The following is a 25,973-nucleotide window of genomic DNA, read 5'->3' as shown; positions in this document are numbered from 1 at the left end:
CCCAAAAAAAAAAAAAAATTACAATAACTAAAGATAATTATATTTTCTGCCAACCTGCTGTGCAGATCGACAATGATTACATTTGGTAACAACTGAGATGGCTCTGAAATCGTGAAGGAGAGGATGTATAGCTCTTGACAGAAGCATCGATAGGATTTTTTGAAACTCGCATTTATGGACACAAAGCTCCCAATGCTGAAAAGAAACATGGCTGTTACTGGTAGATTTCCTGAATTTCTCTTATTTTAAATTTACAGACATGCACACACACATAAACATTAAAAGAAAAAGTGCTCAAATTTTGGTTTCGAGAACTAATTGCCTTTGGTCCATAATCTATAATGGCTTCTTAACAACTGTTACGTGCTATTGGATGAACATGTATGTAATTGAAGCCGTTAAAAAAGGGAACCAAGACTGTAATAGTCAACAGACTGGACCAACAAGGAGTTGGGGAGACATTAAAGGAAATTCCAAACCCAGTAGACCATAGCTGTCACAGCCATGTGGGTAGACACTTTTGCCAGTGACAAGACAAGATGTAACAACTCCTTTGGTCATGTCATGGCCTAATTACACACTTCTCGGGTTGCAGATCATTGACTTGATAGGCCACAAAGAAGCAAATAAAACCTATCCTTTAAGTAGCACCATCAGGATCTCTCAGCTGTGAAGGGTTTCGAGGCAGGTGAGAAAGCCTGATACTTTCTAGCGGCAGGTCAGAAGCCTCCGACGAGAAGGCGCACATGGAGCGCCATTTCCACTGCAAATACAGAGCTCTCCTTGTGGAAGGCAACATCCCAGTCAAGGAGAGAAGAACAGACACACAATACAATCTTAGTGCATGAATATGACATATACAGAAGACGCTCCCCTTCTTTGCCTTTTTTTTTTGGTCACTGTGCTATCTTTTGGGGTGAGAGGTAACTTTTCACTAAAAATTTCCAGTATTCCCTTTAAAGTTATCAAAAGAAGTTCTGACCCTGTATCTATGAAGAGAAGTTGACATTCCTTCCCAGTAGAACTGATTTCTATCTAAGTGTGGCCTCTACGTTATTTCCGTATCTGTGTGCAGTACGTGCCTATGAAGTCACTAGACAGAAATAAATGACTTCTCATGATTTTCTCCCTGGCATGAATCACAGTGATTGATTCCTCTGGAATTAAATTCTCCTCAAAACCATAGTGTATTTCGTATTTAATTAACACACACACACATATTTATACAGTAGGGACAACTATCAGGAATTAGACGGTAGTTTGGAGGCGAAAGCTTGAGGGAGCGTCTGTAAGGAGTAACTAACTCATCAATTTTGTCATTGTTCCTGGGCTTATTCTTGCCGCATTAGGATGTGTGAGTGTTCGAATAGATCAATAGATTGTGGGGGGGGATGAGACATAATCAAAGCTAAACACCCATTTCCCTTAATTATCCTAATCTCTTAAATGGAAATGCTTTGGCCCTGAGATTATAGAAATACACCCAACATCTGATAACCCAGATCAGCGCTTCCCACTGCATTTACAGGCATGGAATCCCTTTACAAAGAAGACCATGATTTTTGGATGCTTCAATCATCCCCTCAATCCCTGACTCTGTTCGTGGTCCACTTTTGTCATTTGAAACTTTAGATTGCATTCAAAGACGAGGGGCTTATTTTCCTCACCATTTCTGCATAGTTAGTGTGCAGGCTACTTCTAGTTAGTGGACTGTGAGCTCAGGGGGTGGGCGTGGGGGCATGTTAAACCCGTGTCCTGGACACTGTCAGCCCCACAGCTTTCCCAGAATGATAGATTGCTTCTCTGCTATTCTTTGTATTATTTTCTTCAATTTCTCCATCTCAAACTTAGAACGAACAAAGGACAGGAAAAGAGTGATTGCCTGAGTCTGTTCTGAAATTTCAAGATTGGGGTGGTTCATTGTGAGGGTCCTGAGAACCTTGCTCTGCAAAGTATGGTTCCCAGACCAACCCAGCGGGCCTCCCCGGGAGCCTGTGAGCAATGCAGAATCTTAAGCCCACCCCAGTGCTGTTGTATCAGATTCTACACCTTCAAGAAGCAACTGGGAATCATGAGCTCAAACAGCCTGTCTTTCCATTCATCCTGCTCTTTCCTGTCTGTGGAGGAGCTCAGGGATACATCATAGGAACAATGACCCATTCTCCCCGCACAAACCCAGCCTCTACACCTCCAGTACTGTAGATTGCGGTACAACCAGTTGCTCTACAGAGAATTCCTTTTCAAAAAGTCACACCAAATCTGCCTAGGTTGCTCTTTTCCCATTGCCACTGGCGAGAAGTCCATTGTCTGGGGTGGTTGTGGGTTATCAGAATCCCCTGGGGATCTGTAAGGTTCTGGACCTTCCCACCATCACACTAACTCCATTTTGCATGTAACTCATAGGTGGGCACAGACCTCAGTGTGGCCTCTCCAGCCTCCAGAGCCTCAGCCTGGACACCCTATGCTCCCACCCCCACACCGACCTCCTTAAGCCCGGGATTCCTTTCCCCTATACAAGAGCTGCTTCCCCAAGAGAACACATGTAGCTGTTCCTACAACTGGCCAGACCCATTTCTAACTGTGCATCAGAAACTCATTCTCATGAGGGTTCCTCTGTGCCCCTCTTCATCCTGCCCAACCAAAGCTGAGGTGAGATTTTGTGTTCTGGGAGGCCCCCGCCTACCTTTGATAGGACCTGTAACCTCAAAAGGCTCTTCACTCTCCCCCTCTTGGCCTAAAACCCTGGAAGCCCAGCACTTAAAAACACAAATGCCTTCTCTCTCTGGGGAGAGAAGATGACTATCCTTCATGAGTATACACAGCCAAAAAAATAAATGGCAATTTCCCCCCAAATAAAGTCTTTTCACATTCATGTTCTCATCAAAATACACACACACACACACACACACACACACACACACACACACAATATCTAAGGGGTGCTATTTTTGTTTCCATTTTCCAGATGAAGAAACTGAGGCCCAGGAAGGCGACAGGGCAGGGCTTCCAGGTTCACCATTAGTTCTCTTTTTAGCTGAGAAAAAAAAGTAGTGGGAACCATGGAGATTGTTCAAGGTTGAAAAAATGAAAATTACGGAAGTGGACTGCTCTCAAAGTCTCCAGGGAGTGGAGATGTACTTGGATTTGAATTTCTGAAACCCAGAAGTTTGGATGGAAGTATTCAAATATTCAAATCAGGGATAGATTCAGAGCACTTCTCTCCTTTCCCAGTTAAACTTTTATTTTTTTAATGTACATAATGTTAGCAATAGCAACTGAGGTTAAATGAAATGTTTTTACATGTATGTGAAAGGACGTGAGATAAAAAGGATCAGGAGAGACCCGTTCAGAGGATTCTATAGTCTGTCCGTTCGTTTGCTCGCTGGTTTGTTTACACCCCATGTCATCCTACAGTTCGCCACAGCCTCTTGGAAGTGCACGTAATTCAAAACTAAAATAGAAATAGAAATAACCACAGGGCAGGGGAAACTATAAATTTGAATGGGCTTTTTATAATCCTCGAGTTTTAGAACTGAGTGGGGAAGGGAAGAGGGAATTAAAATACTGATCCCAAGTAAATAAGTCCCGCTTTCTAGGCAGTAAAACTGAAATATAAATTAGGTTATGAGCTTCCAGGCAGCCAAGCCCAGTAGAGATGTTCCACAGTGATTTAAAGGCCAGGAGCACAACGTCCTATCCTTATGGCTTAGCTGGGTGCCTGGCAGGTAGCAAACCCTCATTAACCATCTGAGGATTCAAAGAGCAAAATGAGTAAACTATTTAGTAAAGTCAGCAAGAACAATTTTAATAGAAGCACCTTACTTCTGCATGTTATGTTTAACTATTCAGAAAACATTCATGGCGGGATTCCATATGACCCTTCCAGCAACTTCTTAATATGAACCGCAAGAATCCCCGATTAGTGTGCATTTATGCCTTAATCCCCCATGTCCAAAGGGAAGCATCCTGGTAAGCACAGTTATAAAAAATTAAGTGTAAGTAATATATTAAACAATACATATAATTATTATACAATTTTCAAAAATTAAAGTATTAATAATTAAAAACTGTGGCAGTCAACACCAGTGCAGTTTAATTGAAAAACCAGAGAACACAGCTCTCTTTCCTGCAGAGATAGAGAACATAAGTTCAAAGAAATATTCATACAGTCAAACGTGAGTTCTCGGTGCTGGCTGGCACGTTAGGATCACCGGAATGGTTTTCTGGGAATACCCAGGCCTGGGAACCACTCTCCAAGATTCTGACTTAAAAGACTGGGAAGTGGACCTGGTCATTAGTATTTCATTAAAAAAAAAAAAATCTATCTATCTATCTATCTACCTATCTATCTATCTATATATATATAGTAGCTGATTTGTAATAGGCAGTCAGTGTTGAGAAACTCTGCCTTATAACCAGCAGGTGCCCCAGAACCTACAGATAGGATTAATTTGATTTTGTGCCACTATCATCTTAGGGCATCTTGACTGCAATCTACCATAGGAGAAGAACAACTTCTAAGGCTCTAGGGATTTTTTTTTACTAGCTAGCCTTGGGGGTTTTAAACACATTGTGTGTGTGTGTGTTTGTGTGTTTGTGTGTGTGTGTGCACGTGCGTGCTAGATTCAATACTCATAGCATTGGCTACAAGAAGAAACTTGCCCTGAGTGATGTCCACCCCGAGTTTTCTGTAACAATAGTGACATAAGAGAATTAAGAGGCCAAAGAATGAGAAGCCACCAGAATATTTAACAGTGAAACTTAAAACCGGCATTCTCTGATGGGAGAACATTCCCCGTCTGACCTCCCTCCTCTCTCCCCTGCCTGTGCCACAAGTTTTATTCTCTCTTGAAACCCGGCTTCTCACATTCCCTCCAGCAATACTGGCTGGCTACTATTTTAATTTGTCTCTTAGAATTCAGCTGTGGGTAATTTTTAGAAGAAAGAAAATTGCAGAGAGATGAGATTTAGCCTAAGAAGAAAAGTGGGATAGAAGGATGATATGGCAGGTCACAGGACTAATTTAAATGTACCACCAGCTGAGTCAGATTCAGAGTCTAGATGGTTGGTCTGTGAAAACCGTCGTAAAACATAATGAAGTCTGGTAATAGAATGAAAAGAGAGAAAGACCATGGCCCATGCCATTCCACATCCCAAGTTGTTAAAGCAGAATATAATTATCTCTCTCAAGCCTCAATTAACATCATACTCCAAGGGGAATCCAAATACTGTATTGTTTTGTCTGGGTGGAAGAGAAGGTTCAGGACAGTATCAGGAAGTCCCTCCGTAGAGACGTGACCCTCCACTGCTGACTCAGTACCCCTACGAGGGCGCCCCTGAGCCCAATCTTAGCGAGTGAATAAGAGTCAGGTCTTGAGCCAACCCAACCATGTTCAGATTTCACCACCACTTACCAGCTTGTGCGTGTTCCCTGACCTGCTATGCCTCCGCCTCTTCGTGTGTAAAGACTGGGATAGGAAGAGGCGTGGTCAGGAAAATTAAATCACTTAATGCATAGATACAAGGCTTGGCAGCCACCTGTCATGGATAAATACTCCATTGACATTAGGCCGGTGGCTTCTTGGCATCAACACTGCAAAGACTCAAGACAAACGTAGCCTTCTCCCTTGTGCTCAGTCATCAACCATTTCATTATTTTTCTTAAATTAGTAATCCTCCCTCCTCCCACAAAGGCTCCCCCTGTCAAACAGTCTTCCTGGGAAAAGTTGGGGCTCTGAAATGAAAATGGGAATGAACTTGCAGGAGATTTCTCGGCAGTGTTCCCAAATTTCCCCATGGTACGAATTACCTGGGACCATGATTCTCTTCAGGAACACCAGCCACTTAGGACAGTGCGAATGAGGCCCCCAGAGCTGGTCAATAACCAGGCCTGGGTTCTTGCCAAATGTATAGATGATCAGACCTCTCTCCTGGAAGTTCTGATTCAGGCGGTCAGGGCTGAAACCCAGACATCTGTATATTTTTAACAAGCATTCTAGCTAATTCTTGTCTTCAGGGAAGTTTGAGAAATTCTCCAGTAGAGAGAGGGCTTGGAAAAAAAAAAAAATTCCAGCTGAAAAAACTGGTAAAGAGAATTAGATGTAGACTCAGAAGGAAAGTGGAAAGACCTAGCAAAGATGCTCTTGGGTTTGCCCATGGGAGGTGATGAAAGAAGAGGAACAGGGGAGGAAGCAGATACAGAGAGCATGACATCGTGGCCACTGTAGACCAGCTTCGCTTTCAAAAATGAGGTTTAACATCCATTCTCTCCGAAGGCCTCCAGAAACTAGGAGGGACCATTCCTGGGCCATGTATGGTGTGTCTGTGGTTACATCCTCAGCAGCTACACAGCTAGGTTGCCTAAGAGGCTAGCATGGTGGGTGATAAAATGGAAGTTACAAAAGAAGCAAAAGCTGCAAAAAATTCAGTAATTCAGCTCCCTTTCCACTCTGTATTTGTGCCATACCCAGTGCTTCTCAGCTGTGGCTGATAGAAGACTCAGCTGCCGAGCATCTCCTAAACTACCTCATTCCACACCCTGCCCCACACCAGTTAGTCTAGGACCATAGGAGAAGGGCCTCAGCATTCACATTATTTTAACCTCTCCTTATAAGTCTAGGGAGCAGGCAGGTGAGAACCATTCAGCTAGACAAGTGGCCCTCACCCTTGGCTTGTACGCCTGGAACTCTTTAGAAACTACTAGTGTCCGAGACCCACCCACAGAGATTCCCATTTAACTGATCTCAGGTGCAGCCTGGTCACTGGGAATTTTAGAAGGGCACCAGGTGTTTTTACCATGTGCAGCCAAGGCTGAGATCTACTTGGCCAGACTTTAGCATCTACAACCAGTTTGCTGAAAGTCGAGTGCAACTGCTTTTGAAGTTTAAATTCTTCAGTCTATGTTGAGAGTGCAGAGCAGACTAGGACTGACATAAGGGGTCAGGCCCCGTACCAGCCTCCTCTCTGCTCTGAAAGATGAGCCCGCTGTCCGGAGTGTACCTGCACTGCTGTGGTCATTCAGTTCGTCCTGACCTTGCTTGGGGAGAGCTGACTTCCCAGCTACATCATTAATCTCTTTGATCATACCTCTCTGGTCATTTGGGGTAAATGATTCCACAGAGAGGGTCACATATGATCCATTTATGGGCTAAGATAGATCGTTTGTCTTAAAGGTCAAGTGGGGAGAAACAGACCGTATATAAAAATGTTATAACATAGTGGACAGAGACATCGCCATGAAACCTGCCCCTTATAACTCTACCCAGATTCCTCTGTTGGCTTCACATGTGGGCCACGTTGGCCTGACATCCCTCCCCAGGCAATAATTTGCAGGCATTTCCTGTTCACTGTACTCATAATCAGTTGGTGAAAGGGTAGCATAGTGGGGCAAGGGCTGATCATGCCAGTTGACTCCATGGAATTAACGAGCTCCATAGGCAGTTTTCTGAAATGTTAGGGAAATCTTCTGGATGTTTATGTGGAATTTAAAAAAAAAATCAGTATAGAATTGATACATCCAAATGGCTACTATTTTTTGCAAGTACTCTTTAATAATTCCTTTTTTGCACTGCTGCAAAGGCCATGGCCTATCGCGTACAATATCATTATTGGTGATAACTTTATGCTTTGACATACATTTGATTTGACAGTCGGCCGACTTCTAAGCCAACTCTTTGAGTCATCCCCTTTGTTCAGAACTTTGCTCAGGGATCACAAAGACTCTCTAAAAAAATTCAAAATATATAGGTTATCCAAGAAAGAGAGAGAGAGGAGTGAGAAGGGAATGGAGAAATGGTAGCATTATTTTTCAGAGTTAGTGTATCATGTCCCAAGGAAGAGTGCTGTGAAGGACAACCATCATATTTCCTAAAATTCTGGTACAATTAAATTAAAGGTCTAGTATCTTTATAAACATACTTGTAGGTTGCATTCTTACAAGTTTTCCCTGTTCATTCAATCATCATTTTACTTCTGTTGGTTGCCTCTCATGGTTTTCCTAATGTCTAGCAGGTGGGACAGTTCCTTAGGGAAAATGCAGAAGTGGGATGCAAGGTGCCAGAGTCTTCTAGGATTATAGGGTCTGTACTGGATAGAACTACTTAACTAATGAGGCCCATCCCATAAATAGGAAAATGGCTATACCAAAGACCCTGCCCCTCTGGATAAACCAGGTGGCCACTCTTGGTTATGGTAGTGTTCTCCTTGTGGGCATACTATAAAAGAAGTCCTTCCAAGTGCTTGTTTGGCCCATCCAACAATCTCATACATGTAATTGGGGTGTCCATATCTTACTGCCCCTTGAGTAAGTCAAAGGTAAACAAGTCAAAACAAATATTCAACCCAAACATCTTCATGTTCAGGGATATTAATTGTACTGCTCCTCAAACCTCAGAAATTTGAAGCCAGATATTGGTGGGGCTCAAAAAGTCTGTGTCCAAGCAAAAAGACAGCAGAAATCCAGGAACACTAACTTTTAGTTTTTTAAGAGAGGTGATAAATGAACTTGGCTGCCTTTTGTTACGTGGAAGAGAAACATACGGAATACTATTCTCAGAGCATGTATAATTTTGTTTAGGTTTCATTGGTGTGGAAATGGCTAGAATTTTCAACTGGATGCTAAATTCTAGTGAATTTTCCAATGGTAGCTCTATTTATATTCCAGGGTGTACGTCTTGCAACAGTAAAACTTTCTTAAGATGTTTTAAGAAATGCTCAATCACTAGATACTTTTGGAAGCATTAAAACATTTGAACAAGACCAATCAAACTAAGACCCAAAAAATGCATTTATCTTGCTTCTTAATGATTCATATGCACAGTAAAATCTAACACATGAGAACCAGAAGACTCTCTACTGCCGATTTTGAGACATTTAAGAGCCTAGCCAATCTCACTGGGGGCATTTTTATAATCTGCCTCCCACAGACGTTCTTATTTCTGGAGAAATAAACAGTAGGTCTGAATTAGAACACATTTCATTGTGCAAATGCCACAGTTGGAAACATCTTAAGAGAGTTTTATCATCTTTCCGGATTTACTAAATCAAAGTAAAATGGCATTTTCCATTTTAATTTTCTTTTAAATACGGCATCATTAAAAATAATTTGATAAGATAGGATTTATTCCAATAGATGAGTGCTCTTACCTTCTTTATGTAGCCAGCCTAGTTTGGTGAGGAAATTATTATCTATAACATGATACCATGTAACATTCTCTTCTGAAATGACAGCATTTCTTTTTCTTTCCTTTTAAAGAAAAATTTTTTTGATATTATACCACAATAATAAAGAGTCTGGAATTTTATGATTTTCATAGCTAGTATCCCCTTTTCCCCAACAGACCGTCCGTATTTTCTTTAAATGTAGTCTCCGTTTAGCGCAGACATCCAAGCACAGTTTGAATTGCCCTAGCCTTAGCAACATCCCCTGGCATGACGTTCTGGTAACACTTAGTATTAATATGACGGTGCAACAGTGTGTACATGGCCCCCCGTTCTCACATCACCATGATTCCGTTGGCGAGGTCCCCGCATGCCTGTTTCACAATCTTTCTAAACTCTCAAGGTCTGAGATTTATCCACACATTTCCTTGCAACATCCATTCGAACGAAGCACCCCTCCCTCCCCGCATCTGAATACATTCACCCAGTTGGCAGAGAGCACATTTCCCCCTGAGCGAGCAGTATTGTGAATTTTATCTTCTCTTCCAGAAATCAGTTCGTCTTCGTTGCAGCAGATGAAATTTCTTGTAACACCTCTGCAGGTAACAAACATTGCTACTTCTTGATGCATCCATCCAAAGCTCAGTATTCTCTCTCTCTCTCTCTTTTTTTTTTTTCCTTCACATGCTGCAGTTGGTCACTCTAGAAAGTTGAGTTAAAAAAAAAAAAAAGGCAAAACAGAAACAAAGTCCATATATCTTTGGAGTATAGCTGAAGCCTTCAGGCTCCGCTGTCTAAAAAGATACTAGGCATTTTGCTAACTTGGATATTTTATTTCCAGTCTTAATGATACATGATCTAGAAAAGTAAGACTATGTTGAATGAAGCCACAATACGATCACGGTATAAGCAGTGCTCTTATGTTAAAATGCTGAACGGGGGAGATTAAGGACACATACGTGTGACTTGTATGTTTTTTGACGTATTTTGCCTGGGTTCACACAGATGTATATATGAATTATTTGGGATCTTTATTGAATGACTGGTTATAAAAGACTGAATTCAGAAAGCTAGAGGCATTGGAGAATATAATTATCTCTGTCTCATGAGAAGGGGATCTTCATTCTATTAATCAAAGATCCTCCATCTCCTTTCTTTTAAAACCTATTACAAGTAGCAGGATTTAGAGAGACAAAGTCTTCTGCTTTTGGAATCAGGGCATTGGCAAATGGAAATTGCACAGTTACATGATGTGTCCGTCAAAATAACGCCTGTCTTTTTGCTTTGATGTGGTTCAGAACAGTTATGTTTGGACTTTCATTAGCATGGAATTACTTGATTAAATGTCAAGATAGGTGAGTGCCAACAGATTCGGGGTTTTTTGGTTTTGGTTTTTTTGTTTTGATTTTGGGGTTGTTTTGTTTTGTTGCTTTTAAGCCTGAACTTTGACCAAAACAATTACTAGGAAATCTTACCAATATGTTGCTTCTAGCCAACAAGGGAGGACTGTACAGCTCATGAACATGTAGTTGAGTATGAAATGCCCTTCAAAAGCCTACATTACACAGAGCCTTGCAGATAGAACTTCATCTGCTACCAATCACATTTTATCAATGGAACAGTAAATGAAGGCTTGTTTGCTAACGCTTCACTCCCTACTGAGTCTTTGGTGAGAAGGAACTAAAGGAAGGACAGTTTGCTAGGAACATGTCTCCAGCAAAAGGACGGCCCGGTTTCATTGATAGAATCGGTCTCCATATTTTTAATGGCTGAAAGTCTTACCCTGGGAGTTCAGGAGGTATGCATGCTTATATTTTAAAGCGACAGCTTACTCCATTTCTATAAAACCCCTTGGGTAAGGGCTCCCCTATTTTCCTTCCTCAACTCCTAGCCTCAAACATCGGTTTCTCCCTGTGAGAGGTGGTGACATCCCTAACACTTCACTAATACTTAATAGTAGAAGGTGGATAGTTGTGTAGCTGGGGGTGGCAGGGAATGTTCCTGGGATGCAAGAGACATTTGACATCTTCAAAACCTAGGAAAGGGAGCATGCATCTGAAGGGGTAACTGACCAGGGTGGGGAGGGATGTTGGCTTAAAATGTGAATAGATGCCATTGGTGGACATGCTGCCTTCTACCGCCTCCACCTCTCTTGTTTAAAATGTCTGCATGTCCCGCTGTATCTTAGGTTATATTTTGACATCATAGATCAAACACTGCGAAGTTGCAGCTTTAAGAGGTAGACATTGATTTCATCCCGTGACTTAACAAACCCTGCCTTGTAAGCAAGTGGTCCACACACTGTTCCTAAAAGAGGCCACAGATAATCAAAGTTTGCCTGGGTAGAGTGCGTGTTTTCACCCACCTTATCTGATTTAGGACAGCTGCTCAGTAGATTCTTAATGAATTGCTATTGATCAGATTTCAAATTGAGAGAGATATCCCTGTTGCTTTGATGGCCATATTAATAATACGTTGTATGCTTCATAAGGTTCAATTTGAACTCTGAATTTTGAACCAAGCATGAAAAAGGAGATACCCATATCAATCAAATGTCAAATTATCTCCCAGCCAGTCCTCCCTCCTCATAGAGTGAATATGGAAAATCAGAATCGGTCGGTCAGCAAAGGTTGTGATTCATGGTTTCGACGAAGTCTCCGAGCGCCTGGGAGAACCCGGGGCACCCCTGTTCTAACCAACAACACCATCCCCGCGTGCAGAACAACACCCCTTAGGGCAGGTCTCTTGAATCCTGGTGTCTCCTGGATTTCAGTGTTCGACAAAAGACAACTTCTCTCTTTTTAAGTGAAGAAAGAAATCAACAAGACACTTAAAATCTCAGTTTTGAGGGCTCAATGGATTTTATAACTGAAATTCTTATAAGGGCGTATTATTCTTACACAGCTGCCTGTCAGGCAGATCTGTCCAGTTTTGTCAGTGGCTCGGGGTAAAGATGTGAGATGAAAATCGCCAGACAATAGGATCTGTGGCACTGAAGGGGTCTTCTTCCTGTCCCCAGAGGAAAAGTGATGATTTTTACTTGGGTCTTTTGGAGAGGATGCCAAAATGTCGACTCTGCTTTTGCTAGCCGCGTAGAAGAAACTTTTCTCGTTCGCATGTGCACTTTGTGAGACTGTATTTGTTTTCTTATTCAATAGTGTCTCCAGCACTGGTATTCGTTGTTTGGTTTTGCGTTTGGTTTGGTTGCTCCTGAAAGACAAAGTGTTCATGTGGGTGTCTCTGGCAACTGGTCTTTGCAGCACTGAACCCCCAGCATGCATGGGGGTTCTCATTCTGTACCATCAAGAACCTTTCATGAGTTGGATCCTGCAAGAGATGGCAAAAGGGACAAGGTGATTTTCCCTTCTCAGACTCGAGGTCTCCCTGCCACTGTGACTCACTGGAGCTTTTCCAGGATGGGCTAGTGATTGTAGTAGAAGGAGAATATGGGTCTTATACTCGAATGAAGGTTGAAAAGCCAAGTTAGTGATTTTGGCAGAACAGCTAGAAATTCATTTCAGTTCATTAATATGTCATCACTGTGTATCAGCAAGTGTTCTGAGCCCTCAGGACATAGCATTCAATAAGCCAGGAGAAGCCTCCCTTCAAAGAGCCTCCCTTCTAGTGGAGACCAGACACCCAACGTGTAGATGCAAAGGCATGTGATAAACTTGCATGGCAAGTTATACAACAGCTATAATGATCAAAGAGCAGAGGGCCGGATAGAAAATAGGATGCAATGTTACTTTAGGCTCAGTGAGCAGAGAGGACCTCTCTGAGGGGGTGACGTTTGAGCAGGGAGGGACCTGAATCAAGTGAGGGTGTGAGCCAGGTACGGCACTGTGGAATCGTAAGCATTTCAGGCTGAATAAGCAGCAAGTGCAAATGCCATGTGGTTGAGGCATGCCTGAGGTGGCCAGGTTCATCAGGATGTGCAGCAAGGCCACAGCCTATGAGTACAAGTCAAGAGTTTTCAAGATCAAATCAGGAAGACCACCAGGGCTCAGGACAAATGAGGACTTGGAGAATTTGAAACCACTCAAGATTTAAGTGTGGTAGGAAGGCATTGGAGGGTCAGCTGTGATCTGCCTTATCATTTTAATGATGAGTTAGACGGCATTGTGGAGAACAGATCGCCAAAGGACAAGAGCAGAAGGAGCACTAGTTGGGAGTCTCTTACAGCAGTCCAGGGAGGGGTGGCAGGGGCCTGGGTTAGGACGATGGTGCTGGAAGAGCCAAAAAGGTGGTTGGCTTTGGGCTGTATTTTGACCGGAGAACAAACAAGATAGGCCGGCAGATTAGAAGTGGATGAGGTTCGGTCCGTGTTAAATGTCCACTCTCTCCCTCTTGTTCCAGGAGTACGTCAGTTATTTCCATGGAGTGCTAAGACTTCTTGTCGCCATGAGGCGGGAGCCCTCCATCCCTGCAGTCCTTGTCCCTCAAACGGGCTTCGCTGAGTTCTCCAGGGTGTGACAATAACTTCCTGTCATTTTTGAGCAAATTCTGTGTGCTAGCAAGCATGATAAATTTTACGTATACATAGATACCTGCATATACGTGTGTGTGTGCATATATGCACATAAGATTTATCACATCAGCTCAGTGAGATAGTTGTTATCCTGCTCCTCCTCTTAGAGGTTAAAAAAAGAAAAAAAAAATGCTCAGGCTCAGAGGACTTCGGTAACTTGGCCCCAATCCCAATGGAGTCCGTCTGATGACAAAGTTCTTTCCACTAGACCACACTGCCCCCACGTGCTCCTTGTATTTTGACCTTGGACCGTTGACCTTTGCCTCCAGATGGAGTCCTCCTGCTCTCTTCAGCTGTGCTATCTTGCTCCTAAAAAACTAGTGAGTTGGGGAGCATAGTTGTTAAAATGTTGAGGGGCCCTAAGGGAACTAAGCAGCTCTCCACATGGCTATTCCACTGGGTATTGATTTGACTTGGTGCGTCCCCTTCCTGCAGCAGGTGTGTGTTGAATACTCTGACATGCTGGGGACTAGTCTAGGTGCAGGGACAGGGTGATGATGGGAAGCAGCTGCCTTGCTGGGGGGCATTCTGCGTATTCCGGGAGATAGGGTTAAACAAGCAATGTGTGTTCCGGGTCAGTTCTCCAAAAATCTTTCTTTTGCTGAAAATCAGTGGCTAAAAATGGATAAGCCATCCCCTAAAAACTACCAGAAACTTTGAACTAGCTGTTTTGGCTGCTGAATCCCAGCTGCCGCCTGCTCAAGAGAGTGTGTATGCATGCTTGTGTGTTTATGGGGTGCAGGTGGAGGCTGGGTCTCTGTCTGGCAGCAAGTCTGGCCTCCTCCACTGGGCCAGCACTGTCTTAGAGGCATGGGACTCCAACCTGGGGACACACTCCCAGCTCTCTATGAGTACTGGACACTAGGTAAGGGTGGGGGTCTGCAAAAAAGCCCTGGCCAAATGAATGGCCAAAGCCATTAAAACAATCCCCTGTGAACGGGCTGCTATATACTTTATGAAGTAATTATTAGAAGCAAGTTCATGGCCACGTGGGGTGTCCTCACCCTCTTCCACCCTTCTATCCCGCCCATCCTGCGCATGTATGTTGCACACACAGGCACATAAACACACACTCGCACATCCACACAGCCTCAGATAATATTTAGAAGTTTCCAAATGGGCCATTCCCCTAATTGATCCTTCGGCAAACTTTATCTAATTGTCTTCCTTACATTTTGGTGATTTGATTATTCAGCAAAGTCGTCATGCAGTAAATTGATTTGTAGTTAATTGGTCTGTTTCAATAACATGTGATGTATATTATAACAGAAGAGTGCAGGGTGTTCAGGGAACATACAAGCAAAGGAACTTAGTAAAAATAATTATACCATTTATTGAGAGCTTGCTGTGCACTAGGCATAGTTGAAAGCTTGTTACAGGCAATAGTCATACCTTATAAAAATAAAATTTCTCTATGAGTTTACTTATAAAAATTAAAGATATCCAGATAGTTCTGAATTAGCCTGAGTGAGGGAGTGCTATATCAGTGCAGAATTTGAATTAAAAAATAGAACAGCAGTTATCAAACATCAGAGTGCATGAAAATCACCTGCAGAACTTATTAAAAATGCGGAATCCATTTCCTCTTTCCGTGTCCCTGCCCCAGAGATTCTGATTTATAGGTCTGGAGAGGGAGCCTGAAAATCTGCATTCTTACAAGTTCTCCCAGGTAACTCCTAATTCTTTAGGAACTACAGAGCTGATCAATCAGGAATCTTTCCCCCTTCAGTGGTAAGGAGAACACAGGATAGGTTTTTCTAGAGTTGTGCTTGCAGTATAGCCATATAGTGTATGTGGCCAATAACCACATTTGGCTATAGGGCCCTTGAAATATGGCTGGTCCAAATTGAGATGAGCTATAAGTATAAAATACATACTAGATTTTGAAACCTTAGGACAAAAATTATGTAAAATATTTCATTAATCTTTAAGTTGATTACACACTGGAATGGTACTATTTTAATATGTTGGATTAAATATATAAAAATGAATTGCCCCTCTTTTCACTTTTTTAATATGGCTACTATAAAAGTTAAAGTGGCTCATCTTTGGCTCATTATATTTTTATTGGACAGTACCATCCCAGAGTTAGATTTTCATTCGTTTTGTTCAAATGAATATTGAAAGGGTTTGTGTGCCCCAAGAACTGGTCTCTTAGAGGTGAGGGATACTCACCTGGAATTAAAATATTGTGACATAATCTGGATATTGGCAGTGCATCCTGCCTTTGTGTTTTGTCTCCAAGTGAGAGTATAGTGTGTGTGTGTGTGCACTTGCTCGTTCTTCTCACCCTGCTAGTTAACCTCTCAGAATCTCTGATCTGCTTACATAGTGTATGGGGGCTCCAGATGCTTACCTCAGGGGCAGTTCTGACACATGTACTCCATGGGCTTTAGTGTGGTGACCCCATCTGGGATAGAGAGAAGGCAATGTTACCTTGAAAGCAGCAATAACTGACACTCATTTGGTTGCTGACTGGTAACCAGTAACCCTCATATCAACCTCACTACTGCCTTATAAAGCAGTCAGAATGCACCACGACGTCCATTCACAGATGGAGGACGTGGCTCAGAGAGGAGATAAACTTTCTGAGATTACTCTTTGTGGTTCCCCCAGTAGACTGAACCCTACCTGGGGGCCATGTTGATTTCAAAGCATGATGGGGATTTCTTAGTGATTTTGGTAGAACAGTTGTCAAAACACAAAGAAGGTGAAACAGCCTTTCTATGAGGAGGATGGCCTTGAGCTTGGCATTACAGAGAGCACGGCTATGGGTCTTTTATTTGAGGAGGCATTCCAGAGTGAAGGAATTATGGCCAAAAGCAGGACTTACTGTGTCTTCTCAACTCCCAGGTAGTGGCTATTACTCTGCTCTGATGAATCCAGAATCAAGGTTCCTATCTCAGACCTGATCTGTCGGGATTCAGAATTGAAAGAGGTTTTGAATTGCACGGAGAGATGCCATCTGATTTGCCATGGGTGGAGTGGTCTGTTTCTCAGATGTTACAGGTGTTACAAGTGAACTTACGTATACAGAGTTCAGAAGTGTGACAGTTTGGATAGGCGAACTCTACGGTTTCCTGTTTAGAAGCGAAAGAGTCCAGAGGATGTTTTCTGCACTGGTTCTGAGCCGAGAAAACATGAGGCTGAAAAATGTATTAAGTGATTGGGGAAGGTGATCAGTTCAAATCCAGGCTAAGGAAGTGAGCAACATTCAGAAATGTCAGAGTCAAGTTGAGATGACTTCATGTTGTTCATTTGGAGAATTTCTTCCATTTCTACTTGGGTCTTTTTGGGGAAGTTTTGCTATATTTGAAGTGGTTTTATAGATGTTTTGAGTCTGGGACTGGTTAAGATCCTCTCCCGTGTATCTTGAGAAGCTTTTAGAATAAAGCTTGGTCACCCCCCCGCCATGGTCTACAAATATATACTTGTAGACAAATGGTCTATAAATGTCATTATCTAGACTAAAGCTAGGACAGGCTAGAATAGTCAAAGAGGAGTGTCTCCTTAGTGGATATGTTCACTGAGGCCACTGAGCCCTCAGACGACTCTCCATACGAAAGTGAACGGGAACATCCCCTTCTAACCCATCTCTCTTTAAATTCTTTCCCAATACATTCAAGTGGTTCCCACCCTAATACTTTCAAGATTTTTCCCCTATTGTGGCAATCCAGGATGTGTGGTATGAGGTCCTGTGAATCCTCTTATTTCTTCCTGTGGGAACAGGTTGATTGGCACCAGCTGTTCCGTGTCTCTCTGCAGTGGACAGAGATTAACTCATTGTCTTTGCTCTGAATGACCCTGAAAGATTTGCCCCAAATCTTGGCCATTATTACCATTTCTATCCTAAGATCTTCTCAAACCAGTGCATGTTATGCTAACCCAGACTACAGAGCCTAAAGTTGTGATGTTCTACGATTTGAGAAAGGAGGGTTTGCACCCTGAGCCTTCTTGGTTGTCTGGTAGATGTTTGTTTGCATGAAAGTCAGAGCCCATTCATCTGCAGGGTAGCTCAAGCTATCCCAAACCAGGAATTGGAAAGGGCTTCTGCGGCCTCCCATATTCTGGGCTGCCTCCCTTCATCTTTTGAAATGAGGGATTTTGTCTCCATCCTGAGCCACAGAAACCCCACAAGCCAAGCGGACCTGTCAGATCCTGCAGTCCAGAATCACCAAGGGATTTGTCAGAAGTCTTCCACCTCTTTCAGTAGGACTGTGGCATCTTACTATGTTCTGCTGCATGTTTATTAGTGAGTGTGAGATGGGTCAGTTGGAAAATATAAATGCCTGTACCACTCTATTTTTGAAAATGGATTGATTTGCAGTTGGATCAGGGAAGGAACTAATGCAATAGCTGGGGCAGAGCTGAGGAATTCCAAAGCCCACATACCCTCTATGTGCTCTTTTTCTTCCTCTTCCTGACTGATATTAGCTGTAGCTCCTTTCCAGCCACTGACAATTGCCAAGAGCAGAGCATTTTCCCAAACGCAAAAAAATGCCTGATCTGGAATGGTGTTCCAGATGCTTTCTTTCTGGATGAGGGGAAAGCAACAACCTATCAATCAGTGGATTATCCCAGCAGCAATGAAAACCAAAGGATTTTCTTTTGGAAGTCCTTTGGTTTTTCATTGGAAAAGCTCAGGAAAACCAGTGCTGAAGTGGGATGAACATCTGGGTGGGATGAGGAGCCCCTCTTCCCGGGCAGGTTAGCTTCTGTCTTCTCACGGGGTGCCTCAGACACCCAGACCAGGGCGAGCCATTCTGGGATCCAGACCTCAGTGGACCCTCCACAGGGAGGGGAAGGGAAATATCCCTTAGCTTAACCATTGCTCTCCAAATAGCAGGCTCTTAGAACCGCAGGGTTATGGTATGGTACCCCCTTTGTATACTGTTGTACGTGTGTGACCGGCATGGATTCATTTTCCCAAATGTCTTTCAGACTGTATCTTAGATATAATTAGGAGGGCGCTATAGCCTCTGATGACAGGGCAGACACCCCAGGGATGAGAAGGCATATTCTGAAAAGCATACTCTGCAACACTTGTGTGTGTGGTGGGGGCACAGTCCTCCAGATGTCGTTGCTGCAGTTCGGCTGTCCAGGAGAGCTACACGCCACCGGGAACTTCATCTGGGGGGTGAGGGTTTTTCACTTCCTCTTCTGCTCCCCCAGGGTCTTCCCCGCTATCTCTGGGACAGGAGGCATGGGGAAGTGATGCTACAGGAAGAATAAAGGTCTGAGGAGGCATAAAGGCTCTTAACTGAGATATACAGAGTAAAATACAGAGAGTGAAATTAGTGTTCTTACTATGTCCCTATAAGAAAATCACTTCGCTGCGCTAGAATCCTGGTGTGGGTACCAACACAGCTCTACTGTATTTCATTATAATCCAGCTTGTTTCAACTAAATTCAGATCTTAATAATAAGTAATATTTGCATCTGTCAGTAGAGTTCACGAAGCACTTTAATAAACACAGGTTCTCGTTTCTCACTCAACGGGCAGCATAGTTATTCATTTTACTCCAACATAACGTTAGGCTCAAACACAGCACTTCTAACTACATCTGTAACTCATAAATTAGATAGTGCTTAACTCCACAAGTATCTGTAAGTTGACTGCTAGAGCTACATGCAATCATGTTAGAAGAGAATCTTTCCCTTGCCTCTACAGACCAGAAGTCTAGGCAGCAGTGAGAGCCTGGCTTGGCAAACTCTGTGTAAGATCCCCTGCATCGTAATCTCGTATCTGTAGACTGCTTTGGACTCTAAAATGTACCTGGTTTCTTTCCATGCACTTTATGAATTAGACAAGGCTTAGACCCAAAAATACCACTTCATGAACAGGAAAATGAGGCTCAGAGAGAGCGACTTGCCTAGTCTTTGAGAAAGGACATTGCAATGGCAGAACTTGAACTTGGATCTTCTTGCCCCGTGCCCTGTGCTCTCCCTAGCACCATGGGTGGCCTCCTGGTTTTCACTTGTTGCTGAGGTCGAAAAAAGGTGGGCTCATGATGGCATGGCCGCAAGCCATGGTGAGGTCACCAGGAAAGCTGTTATCTTCTATTTCATTGTTTGGTTGGCTTTTCCCTAAAGGGCTTTGATGAGCTTGATGGCATCTTGGCCCGTGTTCTGTGAACTCTCAGCGGTGATGTGAAATTACACACTCTGTATTCCCAGAGTCCCCAGAAACTTATTTTCTGAGTATCTTGAAGGGTTTTGAATGTCTCTGGGAACAGCTGACCTAGAATCTTCAGAAAGCCTACCTGGAAGAATCTTGGCTGCTGACAGAATCCTAAGGACGGGTGCAAGTGTCTTCTCTCCTGTTTACTCCTCCCTCTCGGTGCCTTTACTCCCGCAGTGACGTTGGCTTGGCCCTTTGTTTACCTGCACTGTGGCCAGTGCTTGGGTGGATGCTGGAGATAAAAAAAAAAAGGTGAACAAAATAGACTTGGCCCCACCTCCCATGGGGCTAACCTTCCTGGCAGGGGCGGGACGGGTCAATAACCAGGTAGGGAGATAAGTAAACAAAATTGTTAAGAGACTTGCTACGTTACATGAAGGGCAGGCAAGTGCCAAGACTGTAAGGAGAAAATGAATTTGCACGTGTTCACGGAGTAGCAATGAGGCCAGTGTGCGTGGAGCACAATGAGCAAGGGGCAGAGGGTAGGAAGAGAGGATTAAAAGACGAGCAGGGGTAACTCATGCAAGTTTGGGTCTTATTCTGGGATCGATGGAAAACCACTGAAGGGGTTTAAGCATGGAAGTGATATGTTTAGATTTATATTTAACTAGATAGATGATGGATGGATAGACAGGATAGGACAATAGATAGATAGATGGTAGATGGGTTAGCTACAGAGGTTAAGTGGCTGGTAGTTTGTAGAGGCAAGAGTAGAACCGAAGAGACAAGACTTAAGGCTGTTGTGGATTTGGTTCTGATGAAATCCTGGTGGCTTATGTTAGGGTGGTAATAGCGTGAATGGAGTCAGGTAGACACCTGGAAGATTTCATCTCTAATTTCTGATGGATGGGATGTGGGGACATGGAAGCATCATGACCTGACTGCATCACTGCCCACTTTGCCAAAGGGATGGGTGGCGTGGAGGGTGATGATACGTGTAGGTCACTCATAACATGGCGGTCGTTAAGACATTTCCCCATCACTCCCATTGAGGTCCCTGGGAATTGCCATCTTTCCTCTGGGTTGTGCTTAGCCAGCTCTGAGGACATTAGGTCGCTGACGTGCCTGGCATTTCTGCCGCAAGAGCCGCGCTCCAGTCCACGTCTTCCCTAATAACCTTGTGTCTAAACTGTAGTGTCACACAAGGGCGTGTTTAGAAATTAGCATTTGAAAAGAAGCCTCCTTGCTTTCAGTTTGAGCTGACATGGTCCCTTTTCCTCTGTGGAAATGAAATTTATTAATCATAATAAAACCATCGGATTCTGAAGGTAGAGGTCACCCCGAGGAGAAAAGGAGCCCGCTCATTTACGAGGAATAGTTCAGTGCTGCTGTATTTTTCTTCTGCCTTGGAAAAGAGTACTGCCAAATTGTTACCTTGGGTTTTCCGCAAAGGTTGAAGCTCTGCCCAGTGTTATATAGGCAAATAAGAATTTGCCATTAAAGTATGTGGAGGGAAGAGGTGGGAGCTACGTTCTCATTGAATACATTCAGACTACCAATATGTTATCTCCTCAAAAGAGGAAATTTTTGCCACAGTAAAACCATTCCCCAAATTCTAAAAAAATTAATTTCTTGAAATTGGCATTTTCATACTCGTTTTGAAGGAATATCATCATAAGTGATGCTCTGGCATCATTTACTAAATTCCCAAGGATTTTCAGTTTATCTTTGCATTTTATGTCTTGTTCGTAAGACCAGCTTTGCTGGGTGAAAGTGCATCAAAATAATCCTATTAGTGGTTTCTTTCTTCTCTAGACCAATGACAGACTCTTTTCTCACAAAATGAAAATCAGCACCAAAGTCATATATCATGTCCTTTTACCGCTATTCACCTCTACTTCTAGTTATGTGGGCAGAGGCCCAACTTTCATGGGTGACCTCTGTGAATATAAGATTTCTTCAAAAACTTAATCCTTCTTCTTCTTTTAATACACCCTCTGGCTTGGACTTATATCTGTTCTTCTTCCCAGAGAGAGGGAGCGTTGTTGACTGAAAGCCATCTGATTGAGCCAAATCACTCAAGGGTGTCCCAAAGAATGAAAAGCAAGAAGGGGTTGACTGTTAGTTTCCCTGAGAGGGTCACCTCAAAAAAGAAACATCTATTCATGTCCCTGCTTTGGAGGATCAGGAGAATACTGTGTGTTGAAGCAAAAGGCCTCATCTAGGTTATCTGAGCTCAGTGACCTTTGAAATAGGCAAGGAGGCTTTAGGAGTAGGACACAGCTGAGGAGAACTTGGTATAATCAAATATTTCTTTTCCATTTGGGGTCTAACTCGGACCCTAAGAGTTAAAAACCTTCACCCAAGCTTCTTCCCACTGTCCCAGACTCCATGACGTCCATCTAGTACATTCTTATCCTCCAATCATGAGAAAGAAGACTGGAAGGAAAATGGGGGAAAGACAGGAAAGGAAAGGAATATAAATACATGCAAATGAGACTTTAAGAGATGGGAGGTGAGCTTAAGGTTGATAGTGCAGACAAACCATCTCTTCCTGCCTTGTTCCTTCATTCCCTAAAGGAAAGTCCAAGAGTCACAAGCCATTGATAATGGACATATATCCCATGTAGTGGCCGGTACCCGCATCCCCCAGCTGCTGTGAGCATTGGCTGCTAATGGCGCACAGCTGCTCCCTCCTTCAGAGAACTACCCACTGCCAAAGAGAGTCATTTTAACCCAGAAGTTATCCTCCATTCCTTATGGAAGCCCATAGCTCACGCTTAACTTCCATGGGCATTAAAAAACCAATGCACTTGTCTCCAGATAGGATCAACTCTGGGGTGCAGTTCACAGGATCAGGTAGAAGTTAGTCTCCAGCTCAGACCATATCCTTGCTTCTCTGTTTTTTCATTCTCCAACCAGCTTGCCTGTCTGCCCTTCTTTTGAAAGCACTCCTCGACAAAGCATGTGCATAAGAATCTCCATTTCAGACTCTTCTTCCAGGGAACCTAACCTAGCTTAATGCACCTCAGCTTTGATCATTACCAAAAGGCCAATGTTCAAACTGTCTCCAAGAAGATATCTGCCAGGTCATTCAAGTGAGGGTGCTAGACACCACGGAAAGAGCATACAGGGTGCCCTGAGAGATTCAAGGATCAGCTCTGACTCTGTTTGGCCCTGTGACCTTGAACAAGTAACTTAAACTCCCTGAACCTTAATTTCTGCTTTATTGCTGCATTCAGTCCCAGACATTCAGTAGGCATCCATCTCTTTGTTTTTATTCCAAAGCCTGTACTGGAAGACATGGCAGTGGAGGGAGGAGGATGGGAGAGAGGCAGAGAAAAACTCAAAGATGAGATCTCGTCCTCAAGAAATATTGTTCAAAACGTGTCCCTTCTCAGAACCCGACCATTGATTGATGAGGTAGAAGTTCTGGGGTGATAGGATCAAAATCAAATCAGACTAATTCTTGAGTGGGGGGCGTGGGGGGAAAGGTCCTACAGACCCTTCAACGGTCCTCCTGTTCAAGTACATCTGTTATTTTCTCTTCTGAGATGTCAGACCCTAACCGCACCGACTGGGCCGCTCTACCCTTTGTGACCTACCTTGTCTTGCTTGACTGGTAACAGCTCAATTAGGAGAAAAGACCATCTCTCTTGAGAATAAAAGACATGTTCTTTGTGGGTACTGGGCTTCGTAAAACCACTCTTTCAAGTTGTTTCTTCTGCCTACCTCAGGCTCCGTGGTAGCCCCGAGAGCAGTGTAGACACGGTTCTATGAGACAGGAAAATGCATTATTATCTCGCCAGCAATAGTAAATGGACAGAAGAATGTGTTGGACACAGTTGGACTTCTCTCATGTTATGTGGCAGATGGGAACGTGTTCCCTGTCTCTGAAGAAGGATAGGGCCCCTCCCCACTGTCTTGGTATTTTTGTATTTTACGGTTGTGATTATGACTTTGTAATTGTGTATTATGGATTAATCTTCACCCGTGTCTTCCTTCCAGTTACGGACGAGTTTATGCTGCCGACCCCTACCACCACACACTTGCTCCAGCCCCCACCTACAGCGTTGGTGCCATGGTGAGTACCAGTCCCTCCTCCTCCCCTTCCCTTCCCCCAGCTGGGACCTTAGTATGGGTTGACGGTTGACGTCCTTGCACTTTCCCTTAATTGAATTTGTCTCTTATGCTAACAGCAGCTAAAATGCCACATTAATCCTCCCAGTAAACTTGATAAATGTCTTAATTTCTTGGCAATGTAGTGCATGTAAGTTATTATATTTCTAATTTTGCAAGTCTCACCTAGCAGAGCACTTACCTTAATGGAATAATTAGTCATTTTGATAATTAAATCCATCACTAACAGAATGCAGTGTCAATGCAGAACTTTTTTTTTCTTTTTTTTTTCCCTCCCTTGCTGCTCATTCACATAGCCCCAAGGTTCCAGCCCCAGCACAGACTTCAGAGGAGCTAAGCTGCACACTTCCAGGCCTCTGCTGTCAGGCAGCTGAGAATCTGACTGCCTCTCCTCCCCTATTACAATTCATGTTTAAAGTCATAGTCGCCCAGGAAAGAAAATAGAGAGAGGGGCACACTTTGTGTGTGTGCCTAGTACATAAGGAATTAATTAGAAGGAATCAGCTGGGTTTGGGAGTTGTCTTTTGTTTTTGGGTGGGGGGAGCCTGGGTTTTTGTTTCGGGAAGGGTGGGGGTGGGGGAGGGCAAAAGTGGGAGGTGAGGGTGGGGTGAATTTGCCTGTACTTGTTCAAACTTCTATGCACTAAAACTCTTGAGTACAGTAAGACGTGCCCATCACGTGAGAGCGTATGCAATCATTACAAAGCTTTTGGCATGCAGTTTTCTGCTTGGGATCAAGAATATCAGTCCTTATCCTAAAAATAAATCCCCATAGGCATTCATTTGAATCGCCAATACTTTTAGAAAAAAAAAGGAAATAGTTAAGTGCCACCTCATAGCCATCTAGAGCCATGACCAGACAAGTCACTGGAGCTTGGTCATAGAGATTCAGCCATGATTTGGAAACGTATTATTTTGCACAAGCTCAGTTACATCAAGCAATTCATCTGTAAACTCCCCTCTCAAGAGCAAATTCCATCCAGGTTGTTGAGCCAAGTCAAGTAAGCAGTTGATTTAAATTTTCATCCTGATTTTGCACTCAGCAACTCTGCCTCAACACCTAGCCCACTTGAGGAATGTGTTGGAAAGGAGAGTTGAATCGCTGCATCCCATCAGCTGTCTACGTTCGGCCTCTTGGTGTAGACCGAGCTTTGCCTGGCGGAATGTCGCATTAATGAATCAAACAAGCAAACAAAATGAGACAGGGCAAACCCTTCCATTGCCCAGCCCGTGTCAGAGTCTTTCTCTAGCAGGACTGGCCAACGGAATTTGGTCTTGCAGGGATTTTCTGCAGAAAGAGCCATTGGGGGAGGTCAGGCCTGGTCCTGCCGTTAGTTCTCCGAGAATGACCTGGGATGGGTAGCGGGTGCCTCCATTTCGGTTGCTTTTGAGTGTCTATTTTTCACATTAGTCTTTTTTTGATGATCCACGTGTTGCAAAAGGAAAATGTAAAAAACACACCCCTCAAATTGCTTTGTTTCAGAATGCTTTTGCACCCTTGACTGATGCCAAGACTAGGAGCCATGCTGATGATGTGGGTCTCGTTCTTTCTTCATTGCAGGCTAGTATATACCGAGGGGGATACAACCGTTTTGCTCCATACTAAATGACAAAACCATTAAAACCTTCCAATGTGGGGAGAGAGGAAGCTTTCTGAGGCCTGGGTATTGCAATACACGCAGTAGTACATCATTTTAGCAGCTCTAAAAATTAAAAAAAAAAAAAAAAGGAAAAAAATTACATTTTTTATCTTATACCTCAGATATTTTGTTCTGTGTATTTTAATATTGTGGGTCTTTAATTTCTGAAGGTTCCGTAGTTTGGTTGCTGGCTGTAGGAGTTTCTGTGGTTGAAATAGAGAGACGCTAGCTATGAATAAAAACTGGTTTAGGGCCATATCCAGAGTGCTATATCATGTAAATGAATTATATATGCTGAATCTTAAGCTACTGGGGTTATCAGCTGTCCGGGAAGAGTGTAAGTGACTACAATAGTCATTTTTTTCTGCATCTGCATTATTTTATTT

General features: G+C 43.3%; 1 protein-coding gene across 33 annotated transcripts in view; it reads left to right on the top strand.

Moving 5' to 3' along the window:
• Positions 1-25,703, top strand: part of RBFOX1 (RNA binding fox-1 homolog 1) — a 1,991,091-nt gene extending 1,965,388 nt beyond the window's left edge. For 7 of the 33 annotated variants that reach the window (XM_078074851.1, XM_078074848.1, XM_078074850.1 and 4 more), the window contains 3 exons: positions 9,709-9,761; positions 23,817-23,892; positions 24,245-24,494. In XM_078074851.1, coding sequence (XP_077930977.1) covers positions 9,709-9,761; positions 23,817-23,892; positions 24,245-24,392 — 277 coding nt within the window. In that variant the 3' untranslated portion in view covers positions 24,393-24,494. Of the gene's footprint in view, positions 1-9,708; positions 9,762-23,816; positions 23,893-24,244; positions 24,502-25,430 lie in introns of those variants that run through there. The other 26 variants (XM_078074844.1, XM_078074845.1, XM_078074837.1 and 23 more) reach the window with 13 other exon arrangements.
• The last annotated feature ends 270 nt before the right edge of the window (positions 25,704-25,973 follow it).

The sequence above is a fragment of the Halichoerus grypus genome, chromosome 6 (assembly GCF_964656455.1).
Source record: "Halichoerus grypus chromosome 6, mHalGry1.hap1.1, whole genome shotgun sequence".
NCBI lineage: Eukaryota > Metazoa > Chordata > Mammalia > Carnivora > Phocidae > Halichoerus > Halichoerus grypus.
This window is presented reverse-complemented; position numbering and strand designations above follow the sequence as displayed.